Source organism: Saccostrea echinata, unplaced genomic scaffold (assembly GCF_033153115.1).
Source record: "Saccostrea echinata isolate AGI-Se365-2 ecotype Australia unplaced genomic scaffold, CSIRO_AGI_Sech_v1 ptg000025l, whole genome shotgun sequence".
Classification (NCBI taxonomy): domain Eukaryota; kingdom Metazoa; phylum Mollusca; class Bivalvia; order Ostreida; family Ostreidae; genus Saccostrea; species Saccostrea echinata.
The window spans coordinates 23,749,434-23,765,519 of record NW_026889774.1 but is presented as its reverse complement, the minus strand read 5'-3'; the positions used below and the strand labels follow the sequence as shown (position 1 = coordinate 23,765,519).

The following is a 16,086-nucleotide window of genomic DNA, read 5'->3' as shown; positions in this document are numbered from 1 at the left end:
ACCAAGGTCGGTATTATCTATTAAAAGGGTCTGTATACTTATCACCAGGGTCTATATTATCTATCACTAGGGTCTCTATTATCTATCACTAGAGCTGTACATCTATCACCAGGGTCTGTATACCCATCACCTGTTTGTTTGTCCGCAAAAACGTGCCCATTACTTTTGATTGGTTGGACCTATGGCTTTCATATTTCACATGTGCATTCCTTGTGATAAGGCCTTTGTTTGGGTTCTAACATATTTGACTTTTTTGACCTTGATCTTTGAGTTTTTCCCACTTTTTCAAGAATTTACCAAACTTTAACCTTGGCTATAACTTTTCAACAGTTGGTGCAAGGGCTTTCATACTTTATACTAGTATGTGTATTCATAGTAGCAAGACCTTTGAACGGATATAAAAAAATTGATCTTGACCTTTGAGTTTTACCAACTTTTAAAAATTTTAACCTTGAGAAATTAGTATCAGGGCTATTATTTTCCACATGTGTATTCCTTGTGACAAATCCTTTCTTTGGGTTCCGACATATTTGAAATTTTGACCTTTATCTTGGAATAAGACATACTTTTGAAAAACTTTAATCTTGGCCATATATTTTGAACAGTTGGTGCTAATTCTTTAATGTTTTACATGTGTATTTCTTATGACAAAGCCTTACCCTGGGTACCTTTAATTTGACCCTTTGACCTTGACCTTGCAGTTTGACCCACATTTAAAAAACTTTAACCTGAGCTAAACCTTTTGAATGGTTAGTGCCTGGGATTTCTTATTTCTCAGATATATTCACTGAGAGTCCTTTCTTTGGGTAACAACATTTTTCAGCTATTAAGGACATACGCAACGTGGTTTGAACTTTATTGTCTTTTTCCCTGGAGTTGAGGATTTCAAATACTTAAAGGAACTGTTTGCTACATTTTAATGTCTATATATGCTGTTGTACACTTCTTCTAAAATAAATTTGGATAAACAAAACATCTAGAATATATGTTTAATAATTTTTGTATATTTTTCTTTGAATTATACAAGAATTTTCATCAATTGATATCTTTTCAAAACCCCTGGTAATGCATGCTGATTTTTTGTCTACGAACATCTGATGGCACTATATAATCTTAAATTAAGAATATCTTTAAAAATTATCAGTAGGTAAAGTACGTTGCGTATGTCCTTAATATTTGAGTTTGAGTTGCATTTGAGAAACTTTAACCATTGTCAAAAGCTGCCATACAGGGACATCAGTGTTTCACAAACACATTTTGTTTTAATTTGAAATACCAAACAAAATTAAATTGAAATATTCGATAATAACCATTATAGATTTTAGATAATTTTGTTCACTAAAGAAGAGAAAGTCCTTTGCTGTAAAGTGAGGTTTATTTGTACGTTTATTTGTTCACTAATTTGTTTATTTATTTTTGGCCTGAAATGACCATGTTATAGACCGTTCGAGAAATTAATACGGTATGTTCTTTGACATCAAACATATCAAACTTTCATGCATACTTAGCTTTGAAGTCTACATTTGGACTTTGCGACTTTGTAAAAATATTTTTTAATGAACGCCTGCACTGAAAATTTAAGTTTAAATTTCAATTTAAATTTAAGGAGGTATAACCTATCGATTACATGAATTTTTATTGGGGGAAGTGGGTTAAAGTCACTATTTATAACAAAGTGTTGTCAGCCTAACTATCATGATAAATAAAGAAGAATGGCTAAATAATTGTCTGGAATGTGTTGCTTGGAATTTATTTCAAGGCCTAAACATGTAGATCAAGGTGTAGGGAAAGGTCGACCAATAATAACGACCTCACTATAGATTTTCAAGGCACCTAAACACTACAGATTTTATTTATTTCATTTATATTTACAATTCATCAAATTATAATTTCAGATTAACAATTTGTTATTACATTTTTTTATCTTTTATAAAACAAGTTAACATTTTATAATTGCAAATTATTTGATTTGTTGTATAAATATTTTCCTTCCTACTGAGTTTATGTTAAAGTATGAATTTTAATTCCCCCAATACTGATGTACAAAAATCACCGTTACGGACAACAAGATGTGTTTGTGAAACACTGATGCCCCCGTATGGCAACTTATAGCAAAGGTTAAACTTTCTCAAACGCAAATCAAATATGTTGGTACCCAAAGTAAGGTCTTGTCCCGAGGAATAAACCTGTGAAATATGAAAGCCCCGGTAGCAACGATTGAATAGATATGGATAAGGTTTTTTTTTTTTTCAAAAGTATGTCAAAAATCAAGGTCAAGGTCAAATGGTCAAAATTAATGGTGCCCAAGGAAAGGCCTTCTTCCAAGAAATACACCTGTGAAATATGAAAGCCAAAGCACCGACCTTTCAAAAGTTATGACCAAGGTCAAAGTTTGATAAAATTTTGCAAAACTGGGTCAAACTCCAAGGTCAAGGTCAAATATGGTGGTAGTCAGAGAAAGGTCTTGTCACAAGGAATACACATGTAAAATATGAAAGTCATAGCTCCAACCAATCAAAAGTTATGGGCAAGGTTAAAGTTTTTTCGGACAAACAGACAGACGGACGGACAGGGCAAAACTACATACCCCCGAATCTTCGATACGGGGGCATAAAAATGCGAATAAAGCGTTCGATTAATTTATCTTATCAAATAAATTAAAGAATTGAGAACACTTAAACTGGTTGCAAATTTTAAATCTAGTAGGAAAATTCTATGAAATATTTTGTTTATAAAACAAGTAGAATCAACAGTTAACACATTAATCACAGATTGTGTTTGCCCGCACATGATTAAAATCATGAAATTGCCCAAAAATGTACGATACATGGGAGAATTATTTGAAATCGCAAAGATATAGTCAGATAAGAAACAAACACACTCAATTTTGTAATTCATATTCGATTATCTTGTGATTTATTTTTGAAATTGTGTATACTTCATAATTATATTTAAAAAATCCCTGTGATTCATATTTAATTATGCGAAAAGTTCATATTCGAAATCTTGTTACTGTGTATTTTTAGGGATGTCAAAATATTTATCTTCCTTAGTCGACTATTCGATAACATTATTCGAACGATAGTCGAATATTCGGAGCATTTTCTTAAAATAAAATTTTAATATTTCAAACCTCACTTGTAAATGCAGGAGGTATATATAACAAAAAAAACCTTTTTACCTCATATATACAAAAAAGTAACATCAATTGCCTCTGTTGCATGCACATAGATGTTTGCAGGCACCTAACGTGTGGGCAGTGTGTTTATATGAAATAATTTTAGACCGTAAATTATTCATATATCAGTTTTTATTTTAGCAAGCATAAAAAAAATTGCCAGCATGATATTTTAAAGTTTACAAAAATAAATGGAGGGGTGGGGGGTTAATACACTATCTACGCCTTACTCTTTGAATATATGTATTGCTAATAAAATTAATTTGGAAAGATATACATATCACTACTTCAAATAAAACGTTTTATCATAATTATCAATTTATCTTTCATGGAATTTTATTCAATTATTCGCCATTGCTAAAGCAAATACGCCGGGACAGTCTATGTGTTTGTTCATCACAAAAATTTGAACATTGGTCATAATTTTTTGTTTAGTTTATCAATTTCAAGAAATATTCACCTAGAAAATATATAATAATTTTGAGAAGATCGGACTCTCATATTCCACATATGAATTACGAATTACAAAATCTTTCTGAATTTATTTTTTTTATCTTATGACCTTGTCAGTGAAATTTGATATACTTATAAAAAAAATAACCCTGACCTAAGCTTAGTATGGAATGAGATATATGTTTTCATAATTGACCTGTGCAATACCCGTGACAAAACTATAACAAGTCACTGGAATGTATATAGCCTAAGATCTTTGACCTTGGCATTTGACTTTCTTTTTACAAAACTTTTAATCCTGGCCAAAGCTTTGCACCTGATGAGACAGGACTTTAATATTTTCTTGTACATGAACATAGCTGTAACAAGACCTTCCAAATATACTTTGATTTTTAACCTCATAAACTTGACATTGAAGTTTGATCGACTTTCAAATCATAACTCGATCCTTGGTCCTAAGCTTTTAAACAGAACATCCCACTTTAAAAATATATAATAATTTTAAATATGATGAGCCGCCACGACAGTCACAATATGCCATAGACGATTGCATCCCAACCAAAAAGAAAAAAAAACAACAAAAAACGATTAAAGACATTCCATATCATTTCCATGCAGTGAAAATACACTGGGTCTCCTTCTTGACAACATGACAATTAGGGTTTGTAGAACACAAATTTTGGCACTATTATCCTACTGTTCTACTGTCATGAACATAGAAGAAATTTGAACTTTGTGTTGGTTGCTCTTCTTTTATGATAATTTTTAAAATTTCACACTTTATTGATTAATTATGTAGATATGTATATCTTCACATTTTTTCTGGAACAAGTAAACAACATAATGGAATTTTTAGATTTCTCTCGATTTATGCAATAGAGGAATCAGGATACATTGGCATTTACAATGTAAAGATAGTTTCACACAATTATAAATCTTTGTCCATTGTTATAAGTTTCTATATCCTTTGCTTCCTCCTTGACAGGCTTACACTACAAAATAAAAAGTAAATAAGATCAATATAACATTAGAGTCAATGCATCTTAATCACAATAAAATCATTATAGTTCATTAAACAACTCATACGTTCTCCACAAGATGTTACGTTTATGAAGACACCCTAAAAAGTAATTGGATTCATTTTCATAATGCAAACTATGTTGAAGGTCACCCTACTAAAAAGATGGGAACTAGACCCTGCACGAGGGAAGAAAAAACCGTGATGAAGGGTATATAGACTCTGGTGATGGGCATACACACCCTGGTGATAGGTATACAGACCCTGGTGATAGGTACATAGACCCTGGTGATAAGTATACAGACCCTGGTGATTGGTATACAGACCTTGGTGATAGGTTTATAGACCCTGGTGATAGATATACAGACCCTGGTGATAGATAATACAGTCCCTGGTGATGGATATACAGACCCTGGTGATGGGTATACAGACCCTGGTGATAGATAATACAGACCCTGGTGATAGGTATACGGACCCTGGTGATAGGTATACAGACCCTGGTGATGGGTATATAGACCCTGGTGATAGGTTTATAGACCCTGGGGATGGGTATACAGACCCTGGTGATGGGTATACAGACCCTGGTGATGGGTATATAGACCCTGGTGATAGGTACATAGACCCTGGTGATAGATAATACAGTCCCTGGTGATGGATATACAGACCCTGGTGATGGGTATACAGACCCTGGTGATAGATAATACAGACCCTGGTGATAGGTATACGGACCCTGGTGATAGGTATACAGACCCTGGTGATGGGTATATAGACCCTGGTGATAGGTTTATAGACCCTGGGGATGGGTATACAGACCCTGGTGATGGGTATACAGACCCTGGTGATGGGTATATAGACCCTGGTGATAGGTACATAGACCCTGGTGATAAGTATACAGACCCTGGTGATAGGTATACAGACCCTGGTGATAGGTATACAAACTATGGCAATACATAAACAGACCCTGGTAATAAGTATACAAACCCTGTAAAAATAATTAATTTATAAAAGAAATAAATGATAAATGCATAAAAAAATCAATAAATAAATGCAAAAATAAATCAATCAATCAATAAAGAAATAAAAAATAAAGAAATAAATAAAAATACGAATAAATGAATGCATAAATAAATAGATAAATAATAAATAAATAAATAGAATACGAAATAAATGAAGGAATGAATATAATAAATAGATAAACAAACAAATAAATGAACTTCTTAATAAATTAATCAATTACTTAATTATTAGAATAATAAATAAATAAATAAATAAATAAATAAACAAACATGCATACAAATTAATAAATCAATGAATTAATTAATAGATAATTAATTAATGGATGGAATAATTAATAAATGAAGGAAAGAATGTTATAAATGAATTAAAAAAAATACAAATATATATTTTTTAATAAATAAATCAGTTACTTAGTCAATTAATTATAAGAATGATAAATAAATAAATTAAATAAATAAATAAATTAATAATTAATTAAATAAATAAATAAATAAAAACTAACTGTAAAGTTGATTCATTTATTCTTCTGCTTTTTTAAATAAAAGTTGATCGAATTATGCAAAAATTTCTGCATCTGACTATAGTATCATTCCGCATTACTAGTTTCCATTATATATTCCGAATTTCCTCTCTGCTGTTTTCCGATCTCGATGGAAATTTATTTCACGCATGCGCTCTGCCTGGTTATAGAGGCTGGTTACGAGATCCAAAACAGCATACATATTATACCTCGAGAGAAATATGAGTTGATGACGCAAACATGAAAGAGCGTGAAAGTTAAGGGAGATAACTTCTACAAATTTATTGGAAGATTTTACACTATTTTCTCAGTCTAATTTAATAAAAGAGCAGCATATTTGATTCTTTCACAACTGTGTCACATTTTATATTCCACTGATTAGTCAATATAATCCGAAATGATAGTTTCGCTATTATTACGAATACGAATACATTTATGTAAGAATTATTAATTTTCATTCAATATGGCTGCGCCCATGAAAATTTGCACGCTGAGGTCTTGTGCTATTTATTCAACAATCAAAAGAAGTCCAAAGCATACTCATCTGTACAAACACTGCAGGTATAGAATTCACATTATACCAAATGGTAAAATTAAATTGACACAACACTTAAGTAATTTTCATGATTCACAAGTTGATGAAACTTGTATGGCCCAATTTTATTTGTAATTACTTGTATTTTATTTTTAAGACAAAGCAGCACTCAAGAAAACTTGAAAGGTGTGATCGGTTTAGAAATCCATGCACAGATCAACACCAACAGTAAACTATTTTCAGCCTCCTCTACTGCTTTCGGAGCCCCTACGAACTCACAAGTATCGATATTTGATGCTGCACTGCCAGGAACACTACCAGTAAATCTTTTTTTTTTTGTATGGTGATGTGACATGTTGCCAAAAAAAATTGTTTGACAAATTCTAATAAGAAATTATTAAGTGAAAAATTTAGTGCAAATACCAACTTCTTTTCATCTTTAACAGGTTGGGAACAGTCGCCCAAATGGGATAGAATAACCCGTCTGGGATATAATATCCCAAATGGGATATAAATTTACAGTACAGAAATATGAAAATTTTTATTTTGGCTATAAATATCATATAAAATACTTTAAAACAAGCAAGTTTTTCTGCAACCCTATGGGTTGTTAGATTGATGCCCAAGAAGTTTACGAACTTCCGAGGGATCAATCTCTTAAACAGTGGTCATACAGAAAAACTTGTTAACCAAAAGTTATTCCTTTATAAGTATCTTGATGCAGATTTATGATATTTATAGCCAAGATAAAAATTTTCATTTTTTGCATTGTAAATTTATATATCATTTGGGATATCATATCCCAATTGAGCTATTATATCCCATTTGGGCGATTGGTCCCAACCTGTTTAAGCAACTAACGGATATCTATGCTTGCATGGTACCAATGTCAGTTGTATATAGGCCTAGTACTGCATCAAATTTCTTTTATGTAATGTGCAATTATCCTGAATGGTTAACACATGCTCAGTATCTGTGGTCTGTGAATTTATGGAATTTGAGAAAGTCTTCACATATTTGTTAAATAAAAAAAGAATCAAAATAAATTAAATAGCTGAAATGGAAGTTGGTTTCATGTATACTCATTCTGATAGTCTCTGTGATCAAAACAATGTCTTTTATGTTGTTACAGGTATTAAATAGTGAGTGTGTAAGAGCTGGTGTGAAAACAGCAATTGCTTTGAAAAGCAAAATAAACAAAATATCCAAGTTTGACAGAAAGCATTACTTCTATGCAGATCTTCCAGTAAGTATAACCAGGACTTAGTAACCCTTGCATTCAGGTCAATTTAAAATTCCCAATTAAAAGGATACAGGACCCTATACCAAAAAAGGTCAATTAAGCCCTTATAACATTAGTGATATGTCCTTCACACTCTCAATTCTAATGTTTTATGAAACTTTAACAGCAGTCATTGTCTACATTGTATGGATTCCACATTTTTTTTTCATTAATATCTTGGTTTTTAACCTTGGTTAGCAAGGCTACCAAATAACACAACAAAGACAGCCATTGGCTGTTGGAGGGGAAGTTGAGTATATTTTGATTGATGAGAAAAACAGATACATCATTAAAACAGCCAGGATCACCCAGTTACAGCTGGAACAAGACAGTGGGCGGAGCCTGCATGATGAGGAGGGAGGGCAAAGTTTGATTGACCTCAACAGAGCAGGTGAGGGCATATAGACTAGAAGTAGATCAAAGATAATGTACCATAGAAAGGAAAAAACATAATAGTTAAGTCAAATGAAAAAAAATATTCTATGGCATATTTTAGGCTGTAAAGGCTATCTCTGTGTTAAAGCTTATATTAGAATTCAGAACACATACAAACATTAAAGTGTAGTTATAGCAAATAAGCTTATAATGAATTCACACTTAAAGCAAAATAATTTTCATTTTCTGTGATTTTAAAACATATTGTGAACAAAATAATAAATTATGTTTATAATGAATCACATTTGTTTGTTCATTCCTGGAACTTCACTATAAGCATATTTTACTGTAATAACACAATGTATGGACACATTTTACTTTCCTGCTTTGTAAAATTTGTCTTGTTTTGTTGAAAACTAAGAAAGTTATAACTATTTTAAAAAAACTTCAGCCAATCAAATTGCATTTATATGTTTACATGCAGAGTTTTAAAGCTTTTCATAAAAAATGTTAAAGTTTCTGTTGTACAATATAATGATATTCTTGGGCTATAATCTTCTGATTTTCAGGAATTGGATTAATGGAGATAGTTACAGAACCTGATTTTGTAAATGGAATTGATTGTAGTTCCTTTGTAAGAGAAGTCCAGCTGATGATGAGACAACTTAAAGTCTGTCTTGGCAGTTTCAGAGGTCAGTTTAATGAAACTAGTTTTTATTAAATAAATGAAGAATTTATTTCGAAAATCTCAACATAGAATTGTATGTTGACTTGTCCTTTTGTTACAGAGGGTGCCTTGCGAGTGGATGCCAATATATCAGTTCACCGTCCAGGAGAGCCACTGGGGGTTAGGTCTGAAGTTAAGAATCTGGGTAGTCTCAAGGATCTTAAAAATGCTGTAGGTGAGTGGATATCAACTTAAAATACCAACCTTTTGTGGTACTTTAATAATTATTATGTCCCATAGTATTCTGAATAAGTCTTTATCTGAAGAGCACTTTATCATTATATTAATCAAACATTAGGATTATTTCTAATTTCAGTTTAAGAATTTCTGATTTTGATACTGTGATATGTGGGTTCTGTAAATGGCCATTGTTTCTTTTCTTTTCTTTCATTCGTTTTAGAGGGTAAGAAAAAAGTGCACATCAGTTATTTTTTCTTATTTTGTAGATTATGAAGTAAATAGACAAAAAAATTTGGTAAAAAATGGTGGAACGGTAATTAATGAAACTCGGACATTTGATTCAGAGTCTGGGTAAGGCCACTCACTCTAAGTAGTAAGGTTACTTGGTTCTTTGAAATAAAGATTTTGTCAAAAACAATCATTTAAAATAGATAATAATGATGAAATGTTTTTGATTTTAGGAAGACGATTCCAATGAGAGACAAAGAGCGACTGCAGGATTATCGATTCATGCCGGAGCCCAATTTGCCTCCCCTTTATTTATATGACAATGCATCCATAGCTGAATCATCACAGACAAATGTAACTAACATCGACGAAGAGATTCAGAAAATGCCTCCTCTACCCAGAGATGTTAGAGAAAAGTTGACCAATGAGTTGAATGTTGCGCTTAGAGATGTCTATGTACTTGTGGTAATTAGATTTAATTCTATAAAGTGTGTTCAAGTTCTATTTTTATTATTTGTCTTCCACAAGTGAACTTAAAAAAAAAATGTAGGACATTATTTCATTTTTTGTAGAATGAAGATAAAGGTGTTGAATTTTTCTATGAGGTTGTGAATTGTTCAAAAAGTCCACCAAACTTCATTGCAAAATTCATGGTCAATGATTTATTAGGCATCTACAATGAACATGATAAAAAGATAAGAAGAAGGTAGGTGCATGTAATTAGAATTCGAATAATGAATTCAGAAATCTATGAAATTACTACAAATAGGAAACTTCAGCCTTCAATGTTGCACAGTACTTATTCATTATTTTAATGTTTGATAAAAAAATATCTTTTTTTATAAGTCCAATTTCACCTGATATCATAGCTGAAATTGTTGATCTAAAGAAAAGTGGATATACAACAAAGTCACATTGCCTTCAGGTAATTTCAGTTTTAGTGTAATCTGAGATGAGATTTGCTTTGGCTGGATATTTAGACTGTCACTTTCACTGATTAAGGCATCAGTCCAAATATCCAGCCAGATCTTTTTATTGATGTTTAAATAAATTCTCATTTTACATACCTGTATACATTACTCAAATTAAGATTTTGCACATGTTTTGAAGTACAGGCATGTGTCTTACATATCTTTATTATGACTATTATGACAAGTTTTGAAACTTTAATACAAACAAGATTTACATGTACAGTGTACATACAGTTGCACTAAATTGAAACATCCAATGAAGTTAACATGTCCTGTGACTGCATGCTCTACAGATGTAATCATGATTTATATCTATGTCATCTATCTAACTGAAGGTCCCTATAATTCTTTTTAAGTTAGTGGAAATGTTTCTACACCAATCTACAACTGACAGACCTAAAAATATAGTGGACAAGAATGGTTGGCAGCAGATTGTAGATGTGGAAAGCCTCAGACCTGTCTGTATCAAACTCATAGAGGAAAATCCCAATCAGGTTTGTGTGAGATGCTTTATTTCTTAGCAAGTAATTCTCCAAATGAAATGCATACTGAAGCGTAAAACTGATGAGATTATACAGATGAACTTTGGTATTTCGAACATTGATATCTTGAATACCATAGATATGTCAAAGTAAATTGGAAGTCATTTGACTTTTCTTTTCTTTTTTTTTTTGAAGTTTTTTTTTTTTTTGACCCCATTAAGTTAGAGATAAGGGGATTGTCTATATTCATTGTCTTAGTCCCCTAGAGTTCAAGATAACGAGGTTAGACTGTACTTCCTTAATACCAAGAATAGAAACATTCTTTGACTCATATTGTGGAATTTTGATCTCAGATATGGTGGAACTCTTCAAGAACCTTAGTGTTCAAGGTATCTGGTTTGAAACAAGAAATAGTAAGATTTGGACCATCAACTGTCTTTTACATGTCCTTAGAATATTCAATCAATGTTCAAGATACTGGAGTTCAATGGTTTATTATTTCTAGTCAGTGAAATATATTGTATTTGCTTGTTATTATGTCACAGGTGAAAAAATACTGCAAAGGAAAGCAGGACAGAGCAATGCACTTTTTAGTGTCAAGAGCAATGGACTCAACTCAGAAGAAGGGAAATCCCACAGTGTTGAAAAAATTATTTATAGAACTTTTAGAAGAGATTAAATTAAAGCAAAAATGACAACACTTAAGTTTTTTTCTTTTATTTTGAAATTAAATGCCTGTGAAATGTAGTTCGTTTGCCAAACTTAAAAGGCAAAAATATGTGGATTTCATCCATGAATCTTTGAAGACCTTGGAAACAGTGCTATTTTTTTTATAATGTTAAAATGCAAAAAACTGAAAGAATTATTGAGGAAGGGCAAAGCCCTTGGAAACAACGGGTCCATCCTTGTGTAGATACACTGCTGGCCAAACACACTGCTGGACTATGGTTCCTTTCTTCCTGAAGTGTTTAAAAGAGGAAGTGTCAAACTTTTCCCCCATGATGGGGTACCTTAAATCCATAGGGGGGTCCTGAACAGACATTAGCCAAATGAATTCTACACACTTGTCTATGAAGATTTCTAGTGGAATTTCTGGTTTTTTGTTGGGGAAGTGTTCTTTGTAAATAAAATCTTTAAACATCTACAGAAAAAAAAACATAACATGTAATATTTAAAGTTTAAACTTGATCACGTTACTCATAAACTTGAAAAATGTGAAAGAAAAAAATCAATAATCTGAGGACATTAAAAGTGTGTTATAATTGGCAAAGTATGCTCACCACTTGCAAAGCAGGGATCGATGCTGTTGCACAAGACTTTCTACAGTCTTTCATATACTTTGACAGCTCAAAAAATGCTGTATTATCCTCAGAATTTCTATGAACGTGCAAGACGTAATCCTTCAAAAGTTGATAAAAGCAGGTGAATATAGTTGAATAAGTCGTTGAATTTTTTTTTAGGGAAGCTTAATATTCACAACATTTCACAGAGAAAATTATTTCCTTTCAAAATCTATACATTCAATGGGTATTGTATTTACTACATAAATATTGATACAAGTTTTACACTTCAAATACTTGCCCCTTGGTCACTTTGAACTTTACATTTAATGTCCTGCATCGGATTCATAAAATATGACTCCAACCTTTCAATTTGTTGTGGAGCAAAGTTGCAACAAAACTCGTGCACTTTCTTGAAAAGAAAATATATTTAATATGTACATGTCTGTTATCGATAAACATGAAAATAACAAATTTAGCAGTGCCCCTAAATGTAAGATTCTTATACATGAGGAAAGGTACATATTTTCTTTTTCTTTCAATAAAATATGTGAAGTTAAGATTGCACTGCTCTCGGGAACTGTCGTCACCTGCCACAGTAACATTTAGGACAGAACAGAGATGTGAGGAAATTTGAATCTACACTTAACTCCCATATTTGAATTGGACAGTAAAGAATGTTAACATTACGTAAATACTAAAATCACAAAGTCATCAGTTCTTACTGTCCGGATGTTTTAACAAAAACCGCTTGGTGATTGATATCCACTGTTCGTTATATATAAATTAAATGTTATATTTCAAATTTTGTTTGTTCTACTTTAATTATGAAATCAGAATATGAAATATGACTTCATTTTTCAAAAACACGAATTCACCATAACCATAATCGTTGTAATTTTTGTTACATTAGCATCAGTTTTAACTTCAATACCAAATATGTCATAATGATCATTACATTAGCATCAAATTTAACATGATATGAGCGGATATGGGGAATCGTTATACCTGCGTAATATCGACCAAGGTCTTGACGACTTTATCTTCATCCTTAATGGTACTTTTCAGAATTTCGTACGCATCCGACCATTCATTGTCATACAACTGTTCGAACTTCTCTCCAAGTTTTGTCGGACGATTCTTGTCACTTAAATCAGCTATATTCGGGTTACCATCCTTAAGCTGTTTACTGACATAACTACTCAGTCTGAAACAATAAGTCCTTCAGAGTCATTACTCTTCATATTGTATAGAGAATTTGCAATATGATTTGTATTGAAGTTTGATAAGGAGATATTTTTGGACCATCCTCTATTCTTAGCTTTTCTTCTCCTATCTACATTTTTCCTTTCCCATTCTTTCCCCTTTACCCCCCCCCCCCTTTTTCTTCTCCCACCTACCCTTCCCTTTTTCTAACCTCCCACTTATCTGTCCCTTCCCATTACAAATTAAGTTTATGATTTATACAAAGTACCCATTATTATCTAGTAGATCATGTAGTAGATCATCGAAACGTTTTAAATAATTGTGGCACTTTGCGCTTCATCAGTAATGTTCTAAGGATGGGCATGATTGACTAATGCAGGCCATGATTAACTATTTTTTTAAATGTTTAATTATTTTCATTTTTGCTACGCTGGAGTTTTATCTGTTTCTCTTCTTTATCAAGAGAAGGGCAAGTCAGAAACAAAGCTTAGTGAAGAAAGATGTCGCTTTTAGTCATCATACCTTGTTGTCAGTTCTTCTACTTTTGCCTTGTTCATCTTCTCAGATTCCACCAATCGTTTATACTCTAGAGCAGACACTGTGATCGTGCCGTCTGCTCGAGCAGGAGAACTTGATCTCTTCTGGTGATTGTCGTCTGCAGACTTGGTACTCACTGGTCCTTTAAAGGTCTTTGAAAACTCTTGCTTCTGTGCTGAATGTCCCAACGGTAAAGTTTGAGCGAAAGTCTAAAATATAGTCTATATTAATGAGAAAGCTTTCAGAATGATCACTGTCATCAATTACTCTTTAATTCAATAATTGTAGGTAATTGTATAGGAAAATACTTCTGTATGCAATAAAGTATAAAGCTTAACACTGATTTTTAGCCGTAATAATTCAATACAACTTTATCATTGCAGTTAATCTAGATGCTTCATTTTATTGTCGAGCACAAATTTGATTTGTCTGACCAAACCGAGCTTGATGAAATGTTCGGGGTAGATCCACCCCTCCTCAACTGTTGAAATGCCATCTGGTTCAAAGACTAGCAAACACACACAATCAAAATAATCTTACTTTGGGTCCCTCTTGTTGCTCTTGACCAAGTCTGTTTTGCAGCAAACTCTCAAACTCTACACGTGCTTCTCTAAAACCAGCGATGTCATAGTTTTCAGCCTTTTTAACAACATCCTCTAGTTCCTTATACGCTTCCTTTAACCTTGGTGCACCGTTCTAAAATTAATATTATGGAAGCTAGATTATCAAAATATCTATAAATGTATTAATTATCCATCAGTCCATTTAAACATTTTTTTTAGCTAAAATACATAGGAAAAGTACTTTACATAAACTATAGATTAAACAATTCATTCCCAGCTTACAAAGACTTTCAGATGCGTTAAGTTACTATCCCCTATTAAACTTTTTTCATGTATGTAATCATAGTTTATTGTGTAATTCTAACATGCAGACGGACAAACCGAGCCAAAACTTCCTCATCTAGCTCGGAGGAAGAGAAAATGTAGTGACACTGCAATAAATCCTCAAAATAGGTTAGATCTGTAAATATTTTTCAACATGGATCGAATCTCATAAAAACATTCATGTATGTACTTCCTATCGATGACCTCGAAAAACTGGCACAAAATGTGAAAAGGACATTGTTGAGCAGATTTGCAAATGTAGGCCAGTTAGCTGTCTTAAATATTAATTGTAAACTTAATTACATATGTATAGATAAATACCGGTTGGTTGTATTTGTGGGAACTGCTCATGACCGTAGGAACCGGGGAGGGGGGGGGGGACTGCCCTCTGAATAATTTTGTTGATATATACATATAGTATACTTTAGAAAACAAAGCTTCTTTATGGATGTGTCTCTTCAATAATTACGTTTGATGACCCCCCTCCTTTGTTTTTGTTTGTCAAGGAATTTTTGCGTGGTAGTGCCCACCCAAACTGAAAGTGTTTGATTGTGACACCCCCCCCCCCTCCCAAATGAAAGTGTTTCCCACGTGCTTGCTACTTGATCAGATTCTTTAGGGATTTCTGTCAAATTAGGATCATCTACAGTATAGATGATCCATCCATCTTCTGGTTTGTCCGTCCGTAAGTCTTTTTTTTATAACTACACAGAAAATTGTCATTTTAGAATTCATTACATCGAAAATGTAGCCATTTGGAGGTTTTCTGTTTTAGGAATAGTATATATTTACTTACTGATTTCAGTATTTTATATTGTTCCTGGGCTTTCCTCTTGCAATCCTGCGAAAGTGAAAGATCCTTGCTTACTCTTTGCACTAGATCTTCCAGGTTGCGTATCTGTTCGGTATGAAGATTTGAAGACATTCTGGCTTGTTAGAGGTAGGAAGTTACGAACATAGCAATTAATTTTACGTAGGTAAAAGAGGTTGTCGACTCGAACTTTCGTTTACATTTTCTGTGCTAACATACCTGAAAGCGAAAGAAACACTACGTTTTGATTGCTCAAAAAACAGGTTTATGCGGTATGAATCAATACGCCCTCTCACCCAAATTGCAAAACTTATAAAATGGTGGAATAAGTAACACTTTTAGACACGGTTATGAAAATGTTATTAATCTAATGAGAAAGTGTGCATTAGAAATGGTGGA

General features: G+C 32.6%; 2 protein-coding genes and 1 long non-coding RNA gene across 3 annotated transcripts; 1 reads left to right on the top strand and 2 right to left on the bottom strand.

The window, feature by feature from the left end:
- Positions 1-4,475: 4,475 nt before the first annotated feature.
- Positions 4,476-6,389, bottom strand: LOC133192743 (uncharacterized). The gene is made up of 2 exons (XR_009721861.1): positions 6,169-6,389; positions 4,476-4,623 (listed from the first exon to the last, which is right to left on the bottom strand). It is a non-coding gene; the product is annotated as an uncharacterized LOC133192743 (long non-coding RNA).
- Positions 6,390-6,642: 253 nt separating this feature from the next.
- LOC133192221 (glutamyl-tRNA(Gln) amidotransferase subunit B, mitochondrial-like) lies at positions 6,643-11,666 on the top strand. Its single transcript, XM_061328199.1, has 12 exons — positions 6,643-6,747; positions 6,879-7,041; positions 7,854-7,967; positions 8,202-8,394; positions 8,948-9,070; positions 9,167-9,280; positions 9,552-9,636; positions 9,747-9,978; positions 10,086-10,219; positions 10,360-10,438; positions 10,841-10,978; positions 11,512-11,666. Exons 1-12 carry the CDS (start codon positions 6,650-6,652, stop codon positions 11,659-11,661), a joined length of 1,623 nt encoding a protein of 540 aa, XP_061184183.1. The 5' UTR covers positions 6,643-6,649; the 3' UTR covers positions 11,662-11,666.
- Positions 11,667-11,715: 49 nt separating this feature from the next.
- LOC133192226 (uncharacterized) lies at positions 11,716-15,890 on the bottom strand. Its single transcript, XM_061328204.1, has 7 exons — positions 15,673-15,890; positions 14,530-14,685; positions 13,975-14,198; positions 13,255-13,453; positions 12,566-12,658; positions 12,247-12,366; positions 11,716-12,107 (listed from the first exon to the last, which is right to left on the bottom strand). Exons 1-7 carry the CDS (start codon positions 15,799-15,801, stop codon positions 11,829-11,831), a joined length of 1,200 nt encoding a protein of 399 aa, XP_061184188.1. The 5' UTR covers positions 15,802-15,890; the 3' UTR covers positions 11,716-11,828.
- Between the last annotated feature and the right edge of the window lie 196 nt (positions 15,891-16,086).